We start from the raw sequence: 12,402 nt of genomic DNA on the forward strand, positions 1-12,402 counted from the left end.
AGCACTTGTAAAAGCTAACGCCACTTCAGCACTGCCGGTAAGGCGCACACATACACACACTGAAATAGTATGAAAATAATATGTAGCGCAGATGATTTTTTTTAAGTAAAATGTGTATATTCGTGAAACTGACTCATAAAAAAACAGATAATTTTTTTTTTTTTTAAATAGAAAACGGGGACTGTCTCTTTAAATACGAAGGTCTATTTTTACCCTCTTACCTTTTATGGTAAACGAAGCATGTGGTGCATGAATTATTAAACGCGTCAGTTTGCATTTACTGCCCAACAAAGTAAATAAATAAACGCAGTACTGCATAAAATCAAGCCTGTAATTTACCTCTCCGAATCCCTGCCTGTCACGTGTCACACTGACGGTTTATTTATTTGCGCGCGGGCAAAATCACAGACGAGCAAAGACGCAAAGACTTATGGGGTATGTAGTCTTTTTTTAATCATTTTATTTTTTTAAATAATTTAAGTTGTTTTTGACTGACACTGCGTTGAAAACTAATTTTAGCATTGGGCGTTAGGAGAAAGCATATGACTTTTTTTCTTATCTTTTTAATTAAAACTGTCTTTATGTTACATCAACGTGCTACTTCAAAAAAAAATGAAATGTTTATTGTAAAACTTTAAGAACTACAGTTCCCAGAATCCTTTCCTTCAATATCGCCAAATATAGTACACGTTCTACTTTAGTGGTGTGCGATTGGTTGAATCAGTAGATCATCCCGCCTCCTGCATGCCAAACTTTCTAAATTGTCCAATCATCACCATTCTAGATCATGGCTCATCCAATCAGTGTTGAGGTTAGGTTGACCGGGGAATTGGGTCCTGCGGAATGAAGTAGGCGGTGCACAGTACAGCTGTTGTATGACATGAAAACTGTTTGATTGAAAAGACTAAACGCCGAATGAAGCGTTTCAGTCAACACTTGATGTATTTTTTTGTTTAATTAAATCTTTCCAGAATGGTAAGTATAATGTATCACCATGCTTGATTTATAAACAGTTGTAACTAAAGCTTACATCGCAGAACTGTAGAGGAGCTTTTGAACTGCTACAAGAAACGCCACTTTGTAAATTGCATGCATTTTACTCTGTAGTTGCATTTTTGAACGATGCACATGAAACACATATTGACAGTAAATCTTATGCAGCGCTATGTTTTGAGTGTCATTTGATTATTGATCGTGCAATGATTATTGTAGTTACCTCCACTTTAATATATATATATTTTAAAATATTTGCTTTTATTTAAAAACTAATTAATACAATTGGAGATATATAATGCCTAGCGATGAAACAAACAAACAAAAAACTGCTTTAGTCTTTAAAAAGTTACATTTTTGGCCTAAACAAGAGTACACGTGACTGGGCAACACATTGCTAACTTTTGTGTTTCCAACAAAAACTTTATTTAAAACGATTTTTATAATAAAAGTTTACAATAAGGAGATATTTACTGTTGGGTCATGAATGATCACGCCAAAAATCGGGTTCTTAGAAAAATGAGGACTTGCCTGATTGTAACGGTGAAATTAACAGCTGTCGTCAGATCCGGTGTCGTCAGCTGAAGATCTACCACAGCCTCAGGTTGGGGCTCACTGGTCATCTATTGGACTCAGGTGTGCAAATGAACATAAAAACGCGTCTTGATTCCAGCTGCCCTACCTCCCGCATTGCTCATGCGTCAGTGCCTGCCTCTGTGTTGCACTCTGTAATGCATGAAGGCTGCATCTCCCTGCTGGACAGCAGACGCTGCTAGAGGGACGCTTCTTTATCAAAGACTGCGCAAGTTACTGATGTTTCAAGAGGAGCCGCCTCCAAAGCGGTCTCTCTTTGGGCTGTTCAGAAGTAGTGGCTGCCTGTGTGTGATTTGAAAGTGCAGTGCTGTCCACCGTGAACATTTCTAATCACGGTCCTGGAGGGCTATTCCATTCCAGGTTTTACAGGTCAAATGAGATTAACTACTTCAGGGTCTGGGTGGAGGTTTAATCGGTTCAATTAAACCATTTAGAACAGGGTTGGAACAAAGACCAGGAGTGGAAGGGACCACTTTAAACACCCCATGCAGTAACAGATTGATTTAAAAAAAAAAGAATTGGAATTGTCTTTTCAAGTGTTTTGTGTTTGTTTTCTCTCTGGCAGGGGTTGATCGGGATACAGCTGGTGGTCAGTCTCCTGATGGCGAGCATCATGCAGAGACTGGCTCCTCACTGCTCCTTCGCTCGCTGGCTCATCTGTAACGGCAGGTAGGCACCCCCTCGCTCTGCACTGAGCAGGGATGGAAATAAGACTCCGATTGCAGAGCAGTTTCACCCTTTCCAGGTTTTACTACGAGCTTCATTAGCCACAGTGTGTATAGGCGTGTCTTATTAAACTCATAGTAAAAACAGGAATGGATCAAATTGCTATGCAACAGGAGTCTTATTTCCAACCCTGCAATGTCTCGGACAAACTCTCATTGAATTGCATTATGCATTACAAACACTATTTCTGCTTGAAATGTATTCCGAGGCAGAAATGACCATAGTCTGTGATTTGATGGGACGGGAGTCCGTTTGGAAGCCAGACTCAGGGATTTCTTTTGTAAACTAAACTTCTTGTTTCCACAGCCTGTACAGGTTCAAACATCCTTCGGAGGGGGAGCTGTGTGCGCTGGCTGGGAAGCAGATACCCAAGAACACCAAGAGAGAAAGGTAGAGATCAGTGTGCCAGTCTCTACAGCTCAGAAAGAGGTAGAGATCAGTGTCCAGTCTGTACAGCTCAGAAAGAGGTAGAGATCAGTGTGCCAGTCTGTGCAGCTCAGAAAGAGGTAGAGATCAGTGTGCCAGTCTGTGCAGCTCAGAAAGAGGCAGAGATCAGTGTGCCAGTCTGTGCAGCTCAGAAAGAGGCAGAGATCAGTGTGCCAGTCTGTACAGCTCAGAAAGAGGTAGAGATCAGTGTGCCAGTCTGTACAGCTCAGAAAGAGGTAGAGATCAGTGTGCCAGTCTCTACAGCTCAGAAAGAGGTAGAGATCAGTGTGCCAGTCTGTGCAGTTCAGAAAGAGGTAGAGATCAGTGTGCCAGTCTGTGCAGTTCAGAAAGAGGTAGAGATCAGTGTGCCAGTCTATGCAGCTCAGAAAGAGGTAGAGATCAGTGTGCCAGTCTCTACAGCTCAGAAAGAGGCAGAGATCAGTGTGCCAGTCTGTACAGCTCAGAAAGAGGCAGAGATCAGTGTGACAGTCTGTGCAGCTCAGAAAGAGGTAGAGATCAGTGTGCCAGTCTCTACAGCTCAGAAAGAGGTAGAGATCAGTGTGCCAGTCTGTGCAGCTCAGAAAGAGGTAGAGATCAGTGTGCCAGTCTGTACAGCTCAGAAAGAGGTAGAGATCAGTGTGCCAGCCTGTACAGCTCAGAACTCCAACACTGTTTGGCACATCTTTTAAGTACAGGGTATTTGACTGTTTAGCATACTGCCTGGGGTCAGTTACAATTGTAATTTGTAATGAATTGCAATGTAATTGTAGTTACCTGCGTTACTGTAAATGTAATTAATCGATTACAGTTCAGTTGCTCATTTATTTGTGATTCCATCATCACTCTTGTATTTTCAATCACTTCTGGTGACACCATTTATTTAAAAAAATAAATCAACAATTTCCACGGCATGTTTGTGTATTTGTACCTGCGATTATTTAGAATAAATCGAGCAAACGTGTTAACATGTGGAGTTGGTTAAGTTACTTTTTAGTGTAACTAGTGTAATTCTAATTGGAATTACTGCAGCATAACTGTAAGTGAACAACTTGCAATTTCAGCACAGTTCTGCTGATCAGCTTCCCTGTTTTAATAGGAGGCAGAATGGAGTGTCGGAGAACAAACCGCTCACCGTGCCGAAAGACATCGACCTGCATTTGGAAGCGGCTCCTGTCAAAGCTATGGACGCTCTGGGTGAGTCCGACACACTGGAGAGGAGCGCAGGGGCCAATATAGGACAGGCTAAAACAACCGTGTTCATCTGACGCAATTTCCACATCGCTGAATCGAGATGCACAAGAAACCAATGCATGAATGACGTCTGCAATAAATCGCAGGCATTCTGATGTGCTGTACAGTCTCTTTAATAGATCCATTTGATAGCAGGTTTTTTTTTTTAACCAAAATGGTACGAATTCAGGGATGTGAAATAAAACTCTAATTGCGTAGCTGTTTGATCCATTCCTGGTTTTACTTTTAGTTTAATAACACACGCCAGAGCTTGTTACTTAGGCACTGTGGCTGCTTGAGCTTGCATTAAAACCTGGGATGGGGGGGACTGCTATGCAATAGGAGTCTTATTTCCATCCCTGCAATTGAGCTTTTAGTTTTTCAGCTAATTCAAAATTAAGGAATATTTGTTAACATTTTACAAGAATATATTTTAAAAAAAGCCCTACTAGAAATGCAGTTTCTAAGCAGGGCAGGTCAGTATTTGGAGGGCAGAAGCTCTGTTCATGACTCAGTGGGGTATTCTTGGTAATGTTGAACCTGTGTGTTCTCTTGCCTTGCGTTCCAGTGCTGCGCTTCTTCCTGGAGTATCAGTGGCTGATTGACTTCGCTGTCTACGCCGCTGGCGTCTCCCTGTTCACGGAGGGATATTACTGCCTGGTGGACGGCAGCAAGGAGGTCAATATCGGGGCCATCTGGTGCCTCCTGACCATCGCGTTCTCCCTGTATCCTTGCCAGGCTTTCTGTAACTTGCATGCTTAACATTGATCTGATCACTGAGAGTAATGCTGCTTGCCATTGCAATCTAGTACTCTGCGTTTTTAATCTATGTGCTAAGTCTCCTTGACCGCTGCTCCCCAGCAAGGTGCTCTTCACCCTGATGAGTCACTACTTCCGCTCAGAGGAGGGCGGCGAGCGCTCGGTGTGCCTGGCCTTCGGCTTCCTCACCCTGCTGATCGCAATGCTGGTGCTGGTGGTGCGAGACGAGTACCTGGAGTTCGGACTGGAGCCCGGTAATCCAGTCTAAATCAGGCAGTCAAAACATCCCAGTGTATCTTTGTGTCTTAAATAGGGGTGTAACAGTTCGTTGTGCACGGCACAGCTCGTTGTAGATCAAATGGTTCTTGAATGGAGAACACAGTGTGTTTTATAGTTGGTATGGCAACTTACTCTCCCTAACTCTTAACCAAATGGACCATCATTAAATGACTGTTTGATCTTTATTATGCAGCAGTCACGTGTGTCGTGATACATGTCGTATTGCGACCTGCATGTCGTGATATGTGTGGTATCGTGACATGAGTGTATCATTACTCCCCTAGCATTCAACCACAAATGGAGGCAACCCCGCTCAGAATTTGAGCTGGCACGATCAAGCTCGTAATTGACCTTTTGTATTTTTTTTTTAGATATTTTATAATACACTGTATATGTTTTTATGTTCCAGGTTTCGCAAACTTGTTTGATAACTTGGAGATTTTCCTCAGACAGCAGGGATGGGAGTGGTCGTAAGTTACATTTAAACCTCTTGAAATATAGTTATATTATAGATTTCTGTAGCGCTTGGATCATGTTTAAAGGTTTTAGCCTAGGTGATCTGCCGTCTCGTTTTGTACGGCCATGTTCATGTGCTCTGCAGGCTGCTGTTTAATGCCTCTTCCTGGCTGTGTTTGCAGGGTGCCCTTCACCAAGCTCACTGTCAAGCTGGGCCTGGCTGCTTTCTGCTCTTTCATTGGTGCCCTGCTCGCCTTCCCTGGACTCCGATTGGCTCAGACCCACCTGGACGCTCTCAAGATGACATCAGACAGGCCCATGATGCAGTAAGCACTTCAGAATGTTGCGATTCACAACGCCCGGGCGCTGTAGAGGTTTAGTGTAACCTAGAGCTGTGATGCCGAGACTTGGAGCTGAAGACGCAGGGGTGGGGTTGGGGAGTATTTTCAACTAACACAAGCAATCGCAGATTACAGCTGCTTGTTAAAGCATTAATACAGCTCCCTCCCTGGCCTTTCACTGGTTAAAGCAGGGATGGAAATAAGACCTACTGCATAGCAGTTTCACCCATTCCAGTTTTTCCTGTAAAGGCAAAAAGACAGTGAGGAGATTCAGCCTCGTGCACACTGTAGGAGATGTAGGATTTCATGACGTTGGTTCACAAAGGATGTGGGATGTACTTCCATGCTTGTGTGTGTTGCTGACTTGCTTTCAGTTCGATCTTTCTCTCTCGGTTCCTCCCAGAATCCTCCTGCACGCCAGCTTCCTGTCCCCAGTGATCGTGGTCCTGCTCTGGGTGAAGCCCATCACCCGTGACTTCCTGGAGAACGCGCCCCTCGGCAAGCAGTCCGTCACACTGTGAGTACAGAGAAGAGAACCAGGGGGAGGGGCTGAGCATTGCTGGGGTCTGTTTGCATTACTCTGTTGGTAGGATCACAACGTCTTGGTGAAGGATACACAGATGTCAAAATAATAATAATTGCATTAATATAAAATCTGTATTCTATACCAACGAGCACAGCTGTGGTCCTCGAGATCCTTTTCAGTCATTATTCCAATACGAGTGTGTCTCTGTCTCTCTCTCTGTTTCACTGTCAGCCCTGTGTTGGTATTGATCTCTGGTCTGTCCCCCTGTGTGCGTCTCCAGGATGTCCAGCTCCACCTTTGACTCTGTCCGCTTGTGGACGGTGGTGGCTCTGTGCGCACTTCGCCTGGCGGTCACTCGGATCCACCTGCAGGCCTACCTCAACCTGGCTGACCGCTGGGTGCAGCAGATGAAGAGGGAGGCGGGGCGCATCGCTGCCATCGATATCCAGAGGAAGGTGAGGCTCCCGCCTGACCCAGGGGCTTCCCGCTGCATAGCGGTTTGATCCATTCCTGGTTTGACTGGGAGTTTAGTAAGAGAGCTTGTTACCTACCCACTAAGCAGGTATTAAAACCTGGAATGGGTGTAACTGCTATGCAGTAGGCACCTTAGTTCCATCCCTGATGGTCAAAGTCTATTCGCTCTCCCCTAACCCTGCTGGTCTCGTTCCAGGTGACTCGTATCTTCTGCTACCTGACTGTCGTGACTCTGCAGTACCTGGGACCCATCCTGCTCATGCTGTTCTCCACCCTGCTGCTCAAATCAATGGGTGAGTAAAGGACAACCAGAACAGTGTCTACTTCATATCAATCCGATGTGGGCTAGTCGACGAAACCTGATGACCCCTGCAAAGTGCCCCACCCAGCCCATTCTAGATGGCCGCGCAACACTTGTGAATAACAAGGCTGCAAACTTGTGTTAGCATACACAGATGGAAACATTTACCACAAATTGCAATGGATTTAAAACTGTCTGAGGTTTGTGTAGTACGAGTAACCTTAGGGTGGCACTGTAAAAGGATGGTTGAAGATACATTTTTATGATCCCCGCCCTCCCTCTCTCCAGGTGATTACTCGTGGGGTTTGTACCCCGAGTCCCCTAGGGTGACCCCGGCTGTGCGCACCGCCCCTGTGGTTCTGTCCCCTAGCCTGGACGAGGAGGGGGAGGAGATCGAGGAGGACATCCAGGCGACGGTGGCCCGTGTCTCGGAGGCCCTTGGCTCCCTGCGCAGCGTCTTCACCCCCCTCTTCTACCGCGGCCTCTTCGCCTTCCTCACCTGGTGGGTGGCAGCCTGCCAGCTCATCACCAGCTTGTTCGGAGTCTACTTCCACCAGTACCTCATGCAGTCATAGTCCCGGGTCAGTGTGTCACTGCTCTCTTTGTCTTGGACTCTGAAGCAGTTAGCAGCTTCAATCACTGATCGCTCTACTGCTGAGCTGTTGAATCCAGCCCAGGAGAATATATTGGACTGTGAAACAAGGTTACATGGTGGATACTAGGAGTTAAAAGCTATAGATATTGTCAACAAGGTTGCTAAAAGAATTTCATATATTCTTACTGTGTTTTTTGGGTTTTTTTTTTCGAATTTAAATGTTTAATCTGCGTCAGACGTTGTAGAGCACAGCTCTCTGGCTCACAGCCAGGGTGATTTTGAATCTGGCAGCTCAGAGGATGGCACTGATCTGATAGGATGACTTTTTTGAAAGTTGCTAAAATATTACTTGCTAGAAAACGACACACAGCTGACTGATTCTTTTTAACAATTTCTGGCGATTTTTGCATTTGACCCTTTTAGTAAAATACATTTGGAGGGGGAGGGATTTTAATCTTGCCTTGTGCTATTGCCTCAAAATAGGATCCAATTATAATTTTTTTAACAGTATTTCAAGTGCCTGGACCGCATGATTTTGAAGTCCTTTGTTGTTTCTTGTCAAGCCAAAAAAAATGTTTTTAGAGACCCTGCAGAAATCTTTTTCAAAGGTCCTTACTCGCCTCCCTCATATTGCTGAGACAGTCCTCTGTGCAGACGACTCCATTGGGAGTGTTTCTTTATGTAGTGAGTTTAGGGCTTGGGTTGTGCTCTTAAGAGTTTTCTTCATAGCTGCAAATCAGTCATGAATCCACACCTCACATAGGGACATGTATGAACTGTTTCAGTTGCATTACCTGGAGCTATTTTCATAAAGTTTGTCTGAAGCTATTTCAATTTTGTGGCTTGCTCAATCTGGATTGATTATCCTTGCATTTTTTTTTTTTGTAAAGTTATTTTTTGTGTGTTTTTCATTAAGAAAGAAAAACGCAGCAAAACCTTTTCTCTGTAGCAGTTTAATCTATTGAATAAATCTATTTATTGAAAAGAAACGGTGGCATGTTGTGAGACTGATGGGTGTGAGTTTTAATAAAACAAGAACAATGTTTTGAAGGTAAACCTGCTTTCCGTTGTCTTGTCCTTCTATCAGCCTAGTAAAACAGATACTCTTACAGGCTTGGAATCCTGTTTCCCTGCTCCTCTGAACATTGTGAAGTTGAACTACTCATTTTTATACATCTGTTGAAAAGTCTCTGAAGGTACAACACTGGGACCCTCTCCTCCATGTTGGTCCGCACTTATTAAGTCCCCACCAGGTTTCCTGCTCAGAAGATGGAAAACCATGAAGAAAGAAGTTGTGTCAGATAATTTTATTACAGGTTCCTTTTACTGTGGAGTGGTTTCATAACTGATACGCACCCAATCTGGCACTGCCTGCCTAAATTAACGTGTCAAAGATTAGGGTTAGAAATATGAAATTGAAGACGTGGAATAAATTCAAACTATAAATATTTCAACTAGAAGTCTCCTTCAGTTTCTTTTGTTGTATATACATTTAGTGCTGTTGAGTGCTTTTCTACTTCAATATTAAGATAATTGGGGTCTGTTAACCCTTAAGGCAGGGGTTTGCAAACTGCGGGGGCACGCAAAAGGTTTTAAGGTGGGTAGCGAAACAACTACATCACAACTCTGGTCTTTTTTTTTTTTTTTTTGCCTACTTTGTTGAAAAATATATATTTTCTGTTTATACTGTAAAAACCTAAAGATAGATGTAACTAAAATATATTGTATTGTTTTTTCGCCCAGAGGAGGAGCGGGGCGGGCGCTAATAACCACGTCAAAGGGTGTCCCAGCTTGGAAATGTTTGAGAACCCCTGTCTTAGGTGTATATGGTAGTACCGGAGGGTGTTTTATACGTTAGTGTTGGTGGAAGAGCTCATCTGCTGTGTCGTATAGGGGTGTAGCAGACAAAGACAAGAACATTTCTCCCAAGCTTAACAAGTAACGTCTGACCTCAGTCCCAGGGGAGGTGCCCAGACAGATCAACCCTCGGAGAGGGGAGGGGGGTGAACGATGGGTAAATTAAGAGAATTAAAGACCGTTAAAGCAATTGGCACATACATAAATGTTAATATTACGTTAATAGCACGATTACTGTCCGCTATAGTCCAAAGTGCGTACAATCGCCTTCTGGGCCCAAAATATTTCCAATAAACAAATTCATCACCCATAAACAATTATTGAAGATATAGAAAAAGATTTCTTGTCAAAACATTCGTCATTGGTTTTATTAAGACTCTTTCAATATTTCATCACAAATAAATAAATGAATAAGTGCAGTCTGTTTCTCTAAACAAGTACATGATAAGACACGTCTAGCCGGCTGCCCCCGACACTGTCACCATACCCGGAATAACGAGTCGCTGCTGGTGCTGTCTGCGACCCCGACCCTGCATGTATTATTATTTAATTGCTCCTAAAGCCCTCGTATTGCTCGGGAGCGGATGGATTCGTCGGACAGACGGAGAAGGTGGGACGGGGGTCCGGCTGCGGGGAGTTCTCTCTCCCTCTCGCTGGGTCGCCCAGGTTTGGTTCCTGCCACGCTAGCCTCTCTAAACCTGCCCCCCCTCACTTATTTGACGGTAGCGCTGCGGGGCTGTATCGTTGGGTGTCTGAACGCTGACATGATTTATGAGTGATATTATTTGATTTTCACACTAAATTAGAAGCGACAGCCGAGCAACTTGGAGGGATAGGCGGATGTCTTTTGTATTTATTATATATATATATATATATATATATATATATATATATATATATATATATATATATATATATATATATATATATCATTCAATAGTAAAAGTAAGCATTTTTTTTATTTTTATTTAATGGATCCCTTTAAAAGTTTACCATAGTAAAAGCATGGTAACGCATAGGCAAGCATTGTACAGATTAGCAAGGTGTTAACAGAAATGAGTTCCACTTCCGCTCCTGGTCTTTGTTCCACCCTGTTCTAAATTGTTTCATTGAACCGAGTGCACCTCCATCCAGACCCTGAGGTAGTGAATGATCTCATTGTACCTGTTAAACCTGGAGTGGAGTGGTCTTCCAGGACCGGGATTGGACCCCCTCCTATATAATACAACGTGTTGTTATTGTGAATGAATGAGCTGAACAATCGATTCCTCATCAGGGCATTCCGAGCAGAGGTCAGTGGTGACGGAGGGAGGGAGGCACGAGGAGGTCAAGTGGCTTCTTGACCCCCTGTGTGTCAGAGGTCGTGTTGAAGGGGTTAACCCTAGGCTGTGTCTTTAATGCACCTTACCTTATTAGAGGAGCGCCTTTCTGCCCATCCTCTCTCTCTCTCTCTCTCTCTCTCTCTCTCTCTCTCTCTCTCTCTCTCTCTCTCTCTCTCTCTCTCTCTCTCTCTCTCTCTCTCTCTCTCTCTCTCTCTTGATATTTTTCTGTGCATTTACAGTAGTTCACCATGGTTTGCCATGTTTATTGATATGCTTTCCTATGCCTCGCAGTTCTTTACAATGCTTCCCTGTGCTTTACCTTGCTTTCGCTGTGCTTTATTACACTTTGCCTTGCTTTTAGTGTGGGAAACCTCTGCCTGTCTGTCTGTCTCTCTGTCTCTCTATCTATCTGTCTCTCTGCCTGTCTCTCTGTATGCCTCTGTCTGTCTGTCTCTCTGCCTGCCTGCCTGCCTGTCTGTCTGCCTGTCTGTCTGTCTGTCTGTCTCTCTATCTATCTGTCTCTCTGCCTGTCTCTCTGTATGTCTCTGTCTGTCTGTCTCTCTGCCTGTCTGTCTCTCTGCCTGCCTGCCTGCCTGCCTGTCTGTCTATCTGTCTCTGTCTGTCTCTATGTCTGTCTGTCTCTCTGTCTGTCTGTCTGTCACCCAGGGGTTGAGCAGTGCTGTCTACATGCTAGGACAAGATCATGGAATACATAAAACAAAAATAGGAGGTTCTCTCTGAAGATAAGAGAGTGCGGTTCAGATTCTTGGGAGTTTGAGGCTTTTCCATGCAGGGATATTTAGATGCTGGTACATTTTAACAATGGAATAGACAGCCAGCACAGAGTTCGCTCCCGCCCCATGTATATATCGTACAATATATATTGTAACGCACCCCTTGGGCAGTCACGGCGAGATTTTTCACAAAACCAAGAGGATCTTGACAGGTCTGGGATAGTGTCTTGCTTAATGAACTGGAAGGTGACAGGACTGACATATCTATATAATGACATTAATTATGTGCATCTGTTTGGAGGCCTAGTCGCGGGCCTGGCTGTTGCTATAGGGACCAGGGACTCTAGTATTCAGACTTGCCCTGCAGACTGCCCTCACTCTCAGGGGAGGTGCCCAGACACAACCCCAAGGGGGGGGGGGGTCTTTTTATTTGGGGAGGGGGGAGGACGAAGGGTAATTTAAGAGAATTAAAAGTAGATTGAAACAATTGAGAAATACAGATACTGAAATATAGATATATACAACATATTATTATTAATGTGTACAGATATATAAAACATGATTTATAATGTGTATAGGCAAGATAATTCATGTTTAGATCTGATTAAGCATATATATATACAGTGATTTTAGGTTAGTAGATAGAGAGGATGTAAAAACTAAATAAAATGAGACAAAAACACAACCTCTTCATGAAAAAAAGTGCAGATCATGCTAGCTTTATCTACATATTAACTTTATTGCATGACACACTTTGATTATTATTATTATTATTATTATTATTATTAT

At 43.6% G+C, this 12,402-nt stretch overlaps 1 protein-coding gene across 2 annotated transcripts; it reads left to right on the forward strand.

The window, feature by feature from the left end:
• Nucleotides 1-805: 805 nt before the first annotated feature.
• Nucleotides 806-8,756, forward strand: LOC117428826 (transmembrane protein 161A). Of its 2 annotated transcripts, none has more exons than XM_034047782.3 (12): nt 806-975; nt 2,153-2,256; nt 2,620-2,703; nt 3,836-3,933; nt 4,538-4,694; nt 4,831-4,982; nt 5,417-5,477; nt 5,646-5,789; nt 6,208-6,321; nt 6,611-6,785; nt 7,001-7,097; nt 7,394-8,756. In XM_034047782.3, the coding sequence occupies exons 1-12, from the start codon at nt 973-975 to the stop codon at nt 7,678-7,680; spliced, it is 1,476 nt and encodes a 491-aa protein (XP_033903673.2). In that variant the 5' UTR covers nt 806-972; the 3' UTR covers nt 7,681-8,756. The 2 variants fall into 2 exon arrangements, with proteins under 2 accessions (XP_033903673.2, XP_058871042.1); XM_059015059.1 differs by lacking the exon at nt 806-975 and adding an exon at nt 1,702-1,956.
• Nucleotides 8,757-12,402: the final 3,646 nt, after the last annotated feature.

Source organism: Acipenser ruthenus, chromosome 49 (assembly GCF_902713425.1).
Source record: "Acipenser ruthenus chromosome 49, fAciRut3.2 maternal haplotype, whole genome shotgun sequence".
In the NCBI taxonomy this organism is placed as follows: domain Eukaryota; kingdom Metazoa; phylum Chordata; class Actinopteri; order Acipenseriformes; family Acipenseridae; genus Acipenser; species Acipenser ruthenus.

What these genes read in the sequence shown, in the direction of transcription:
- LOC117428826 (XM_034047782.3), top strand. An exon ending in CAGCAGGGATGGGAGTGGTC is followed by an intron (nt 5,478 to 5,645) that starts GTAAGTTACATT and finishes CTGTGTTTGCAG; the next exon opens with GGTGCCCTTCACCAAGCTCA. An exon ending in TCAGACAGGCCCATGATGCA is followed by an intron (nt 5,790 to 6,207) that starts GTAAGCACTTCA and finishes GGTTCCTCCCAG; the next exon opens with AATCCTCCTGCACGCCAGCT.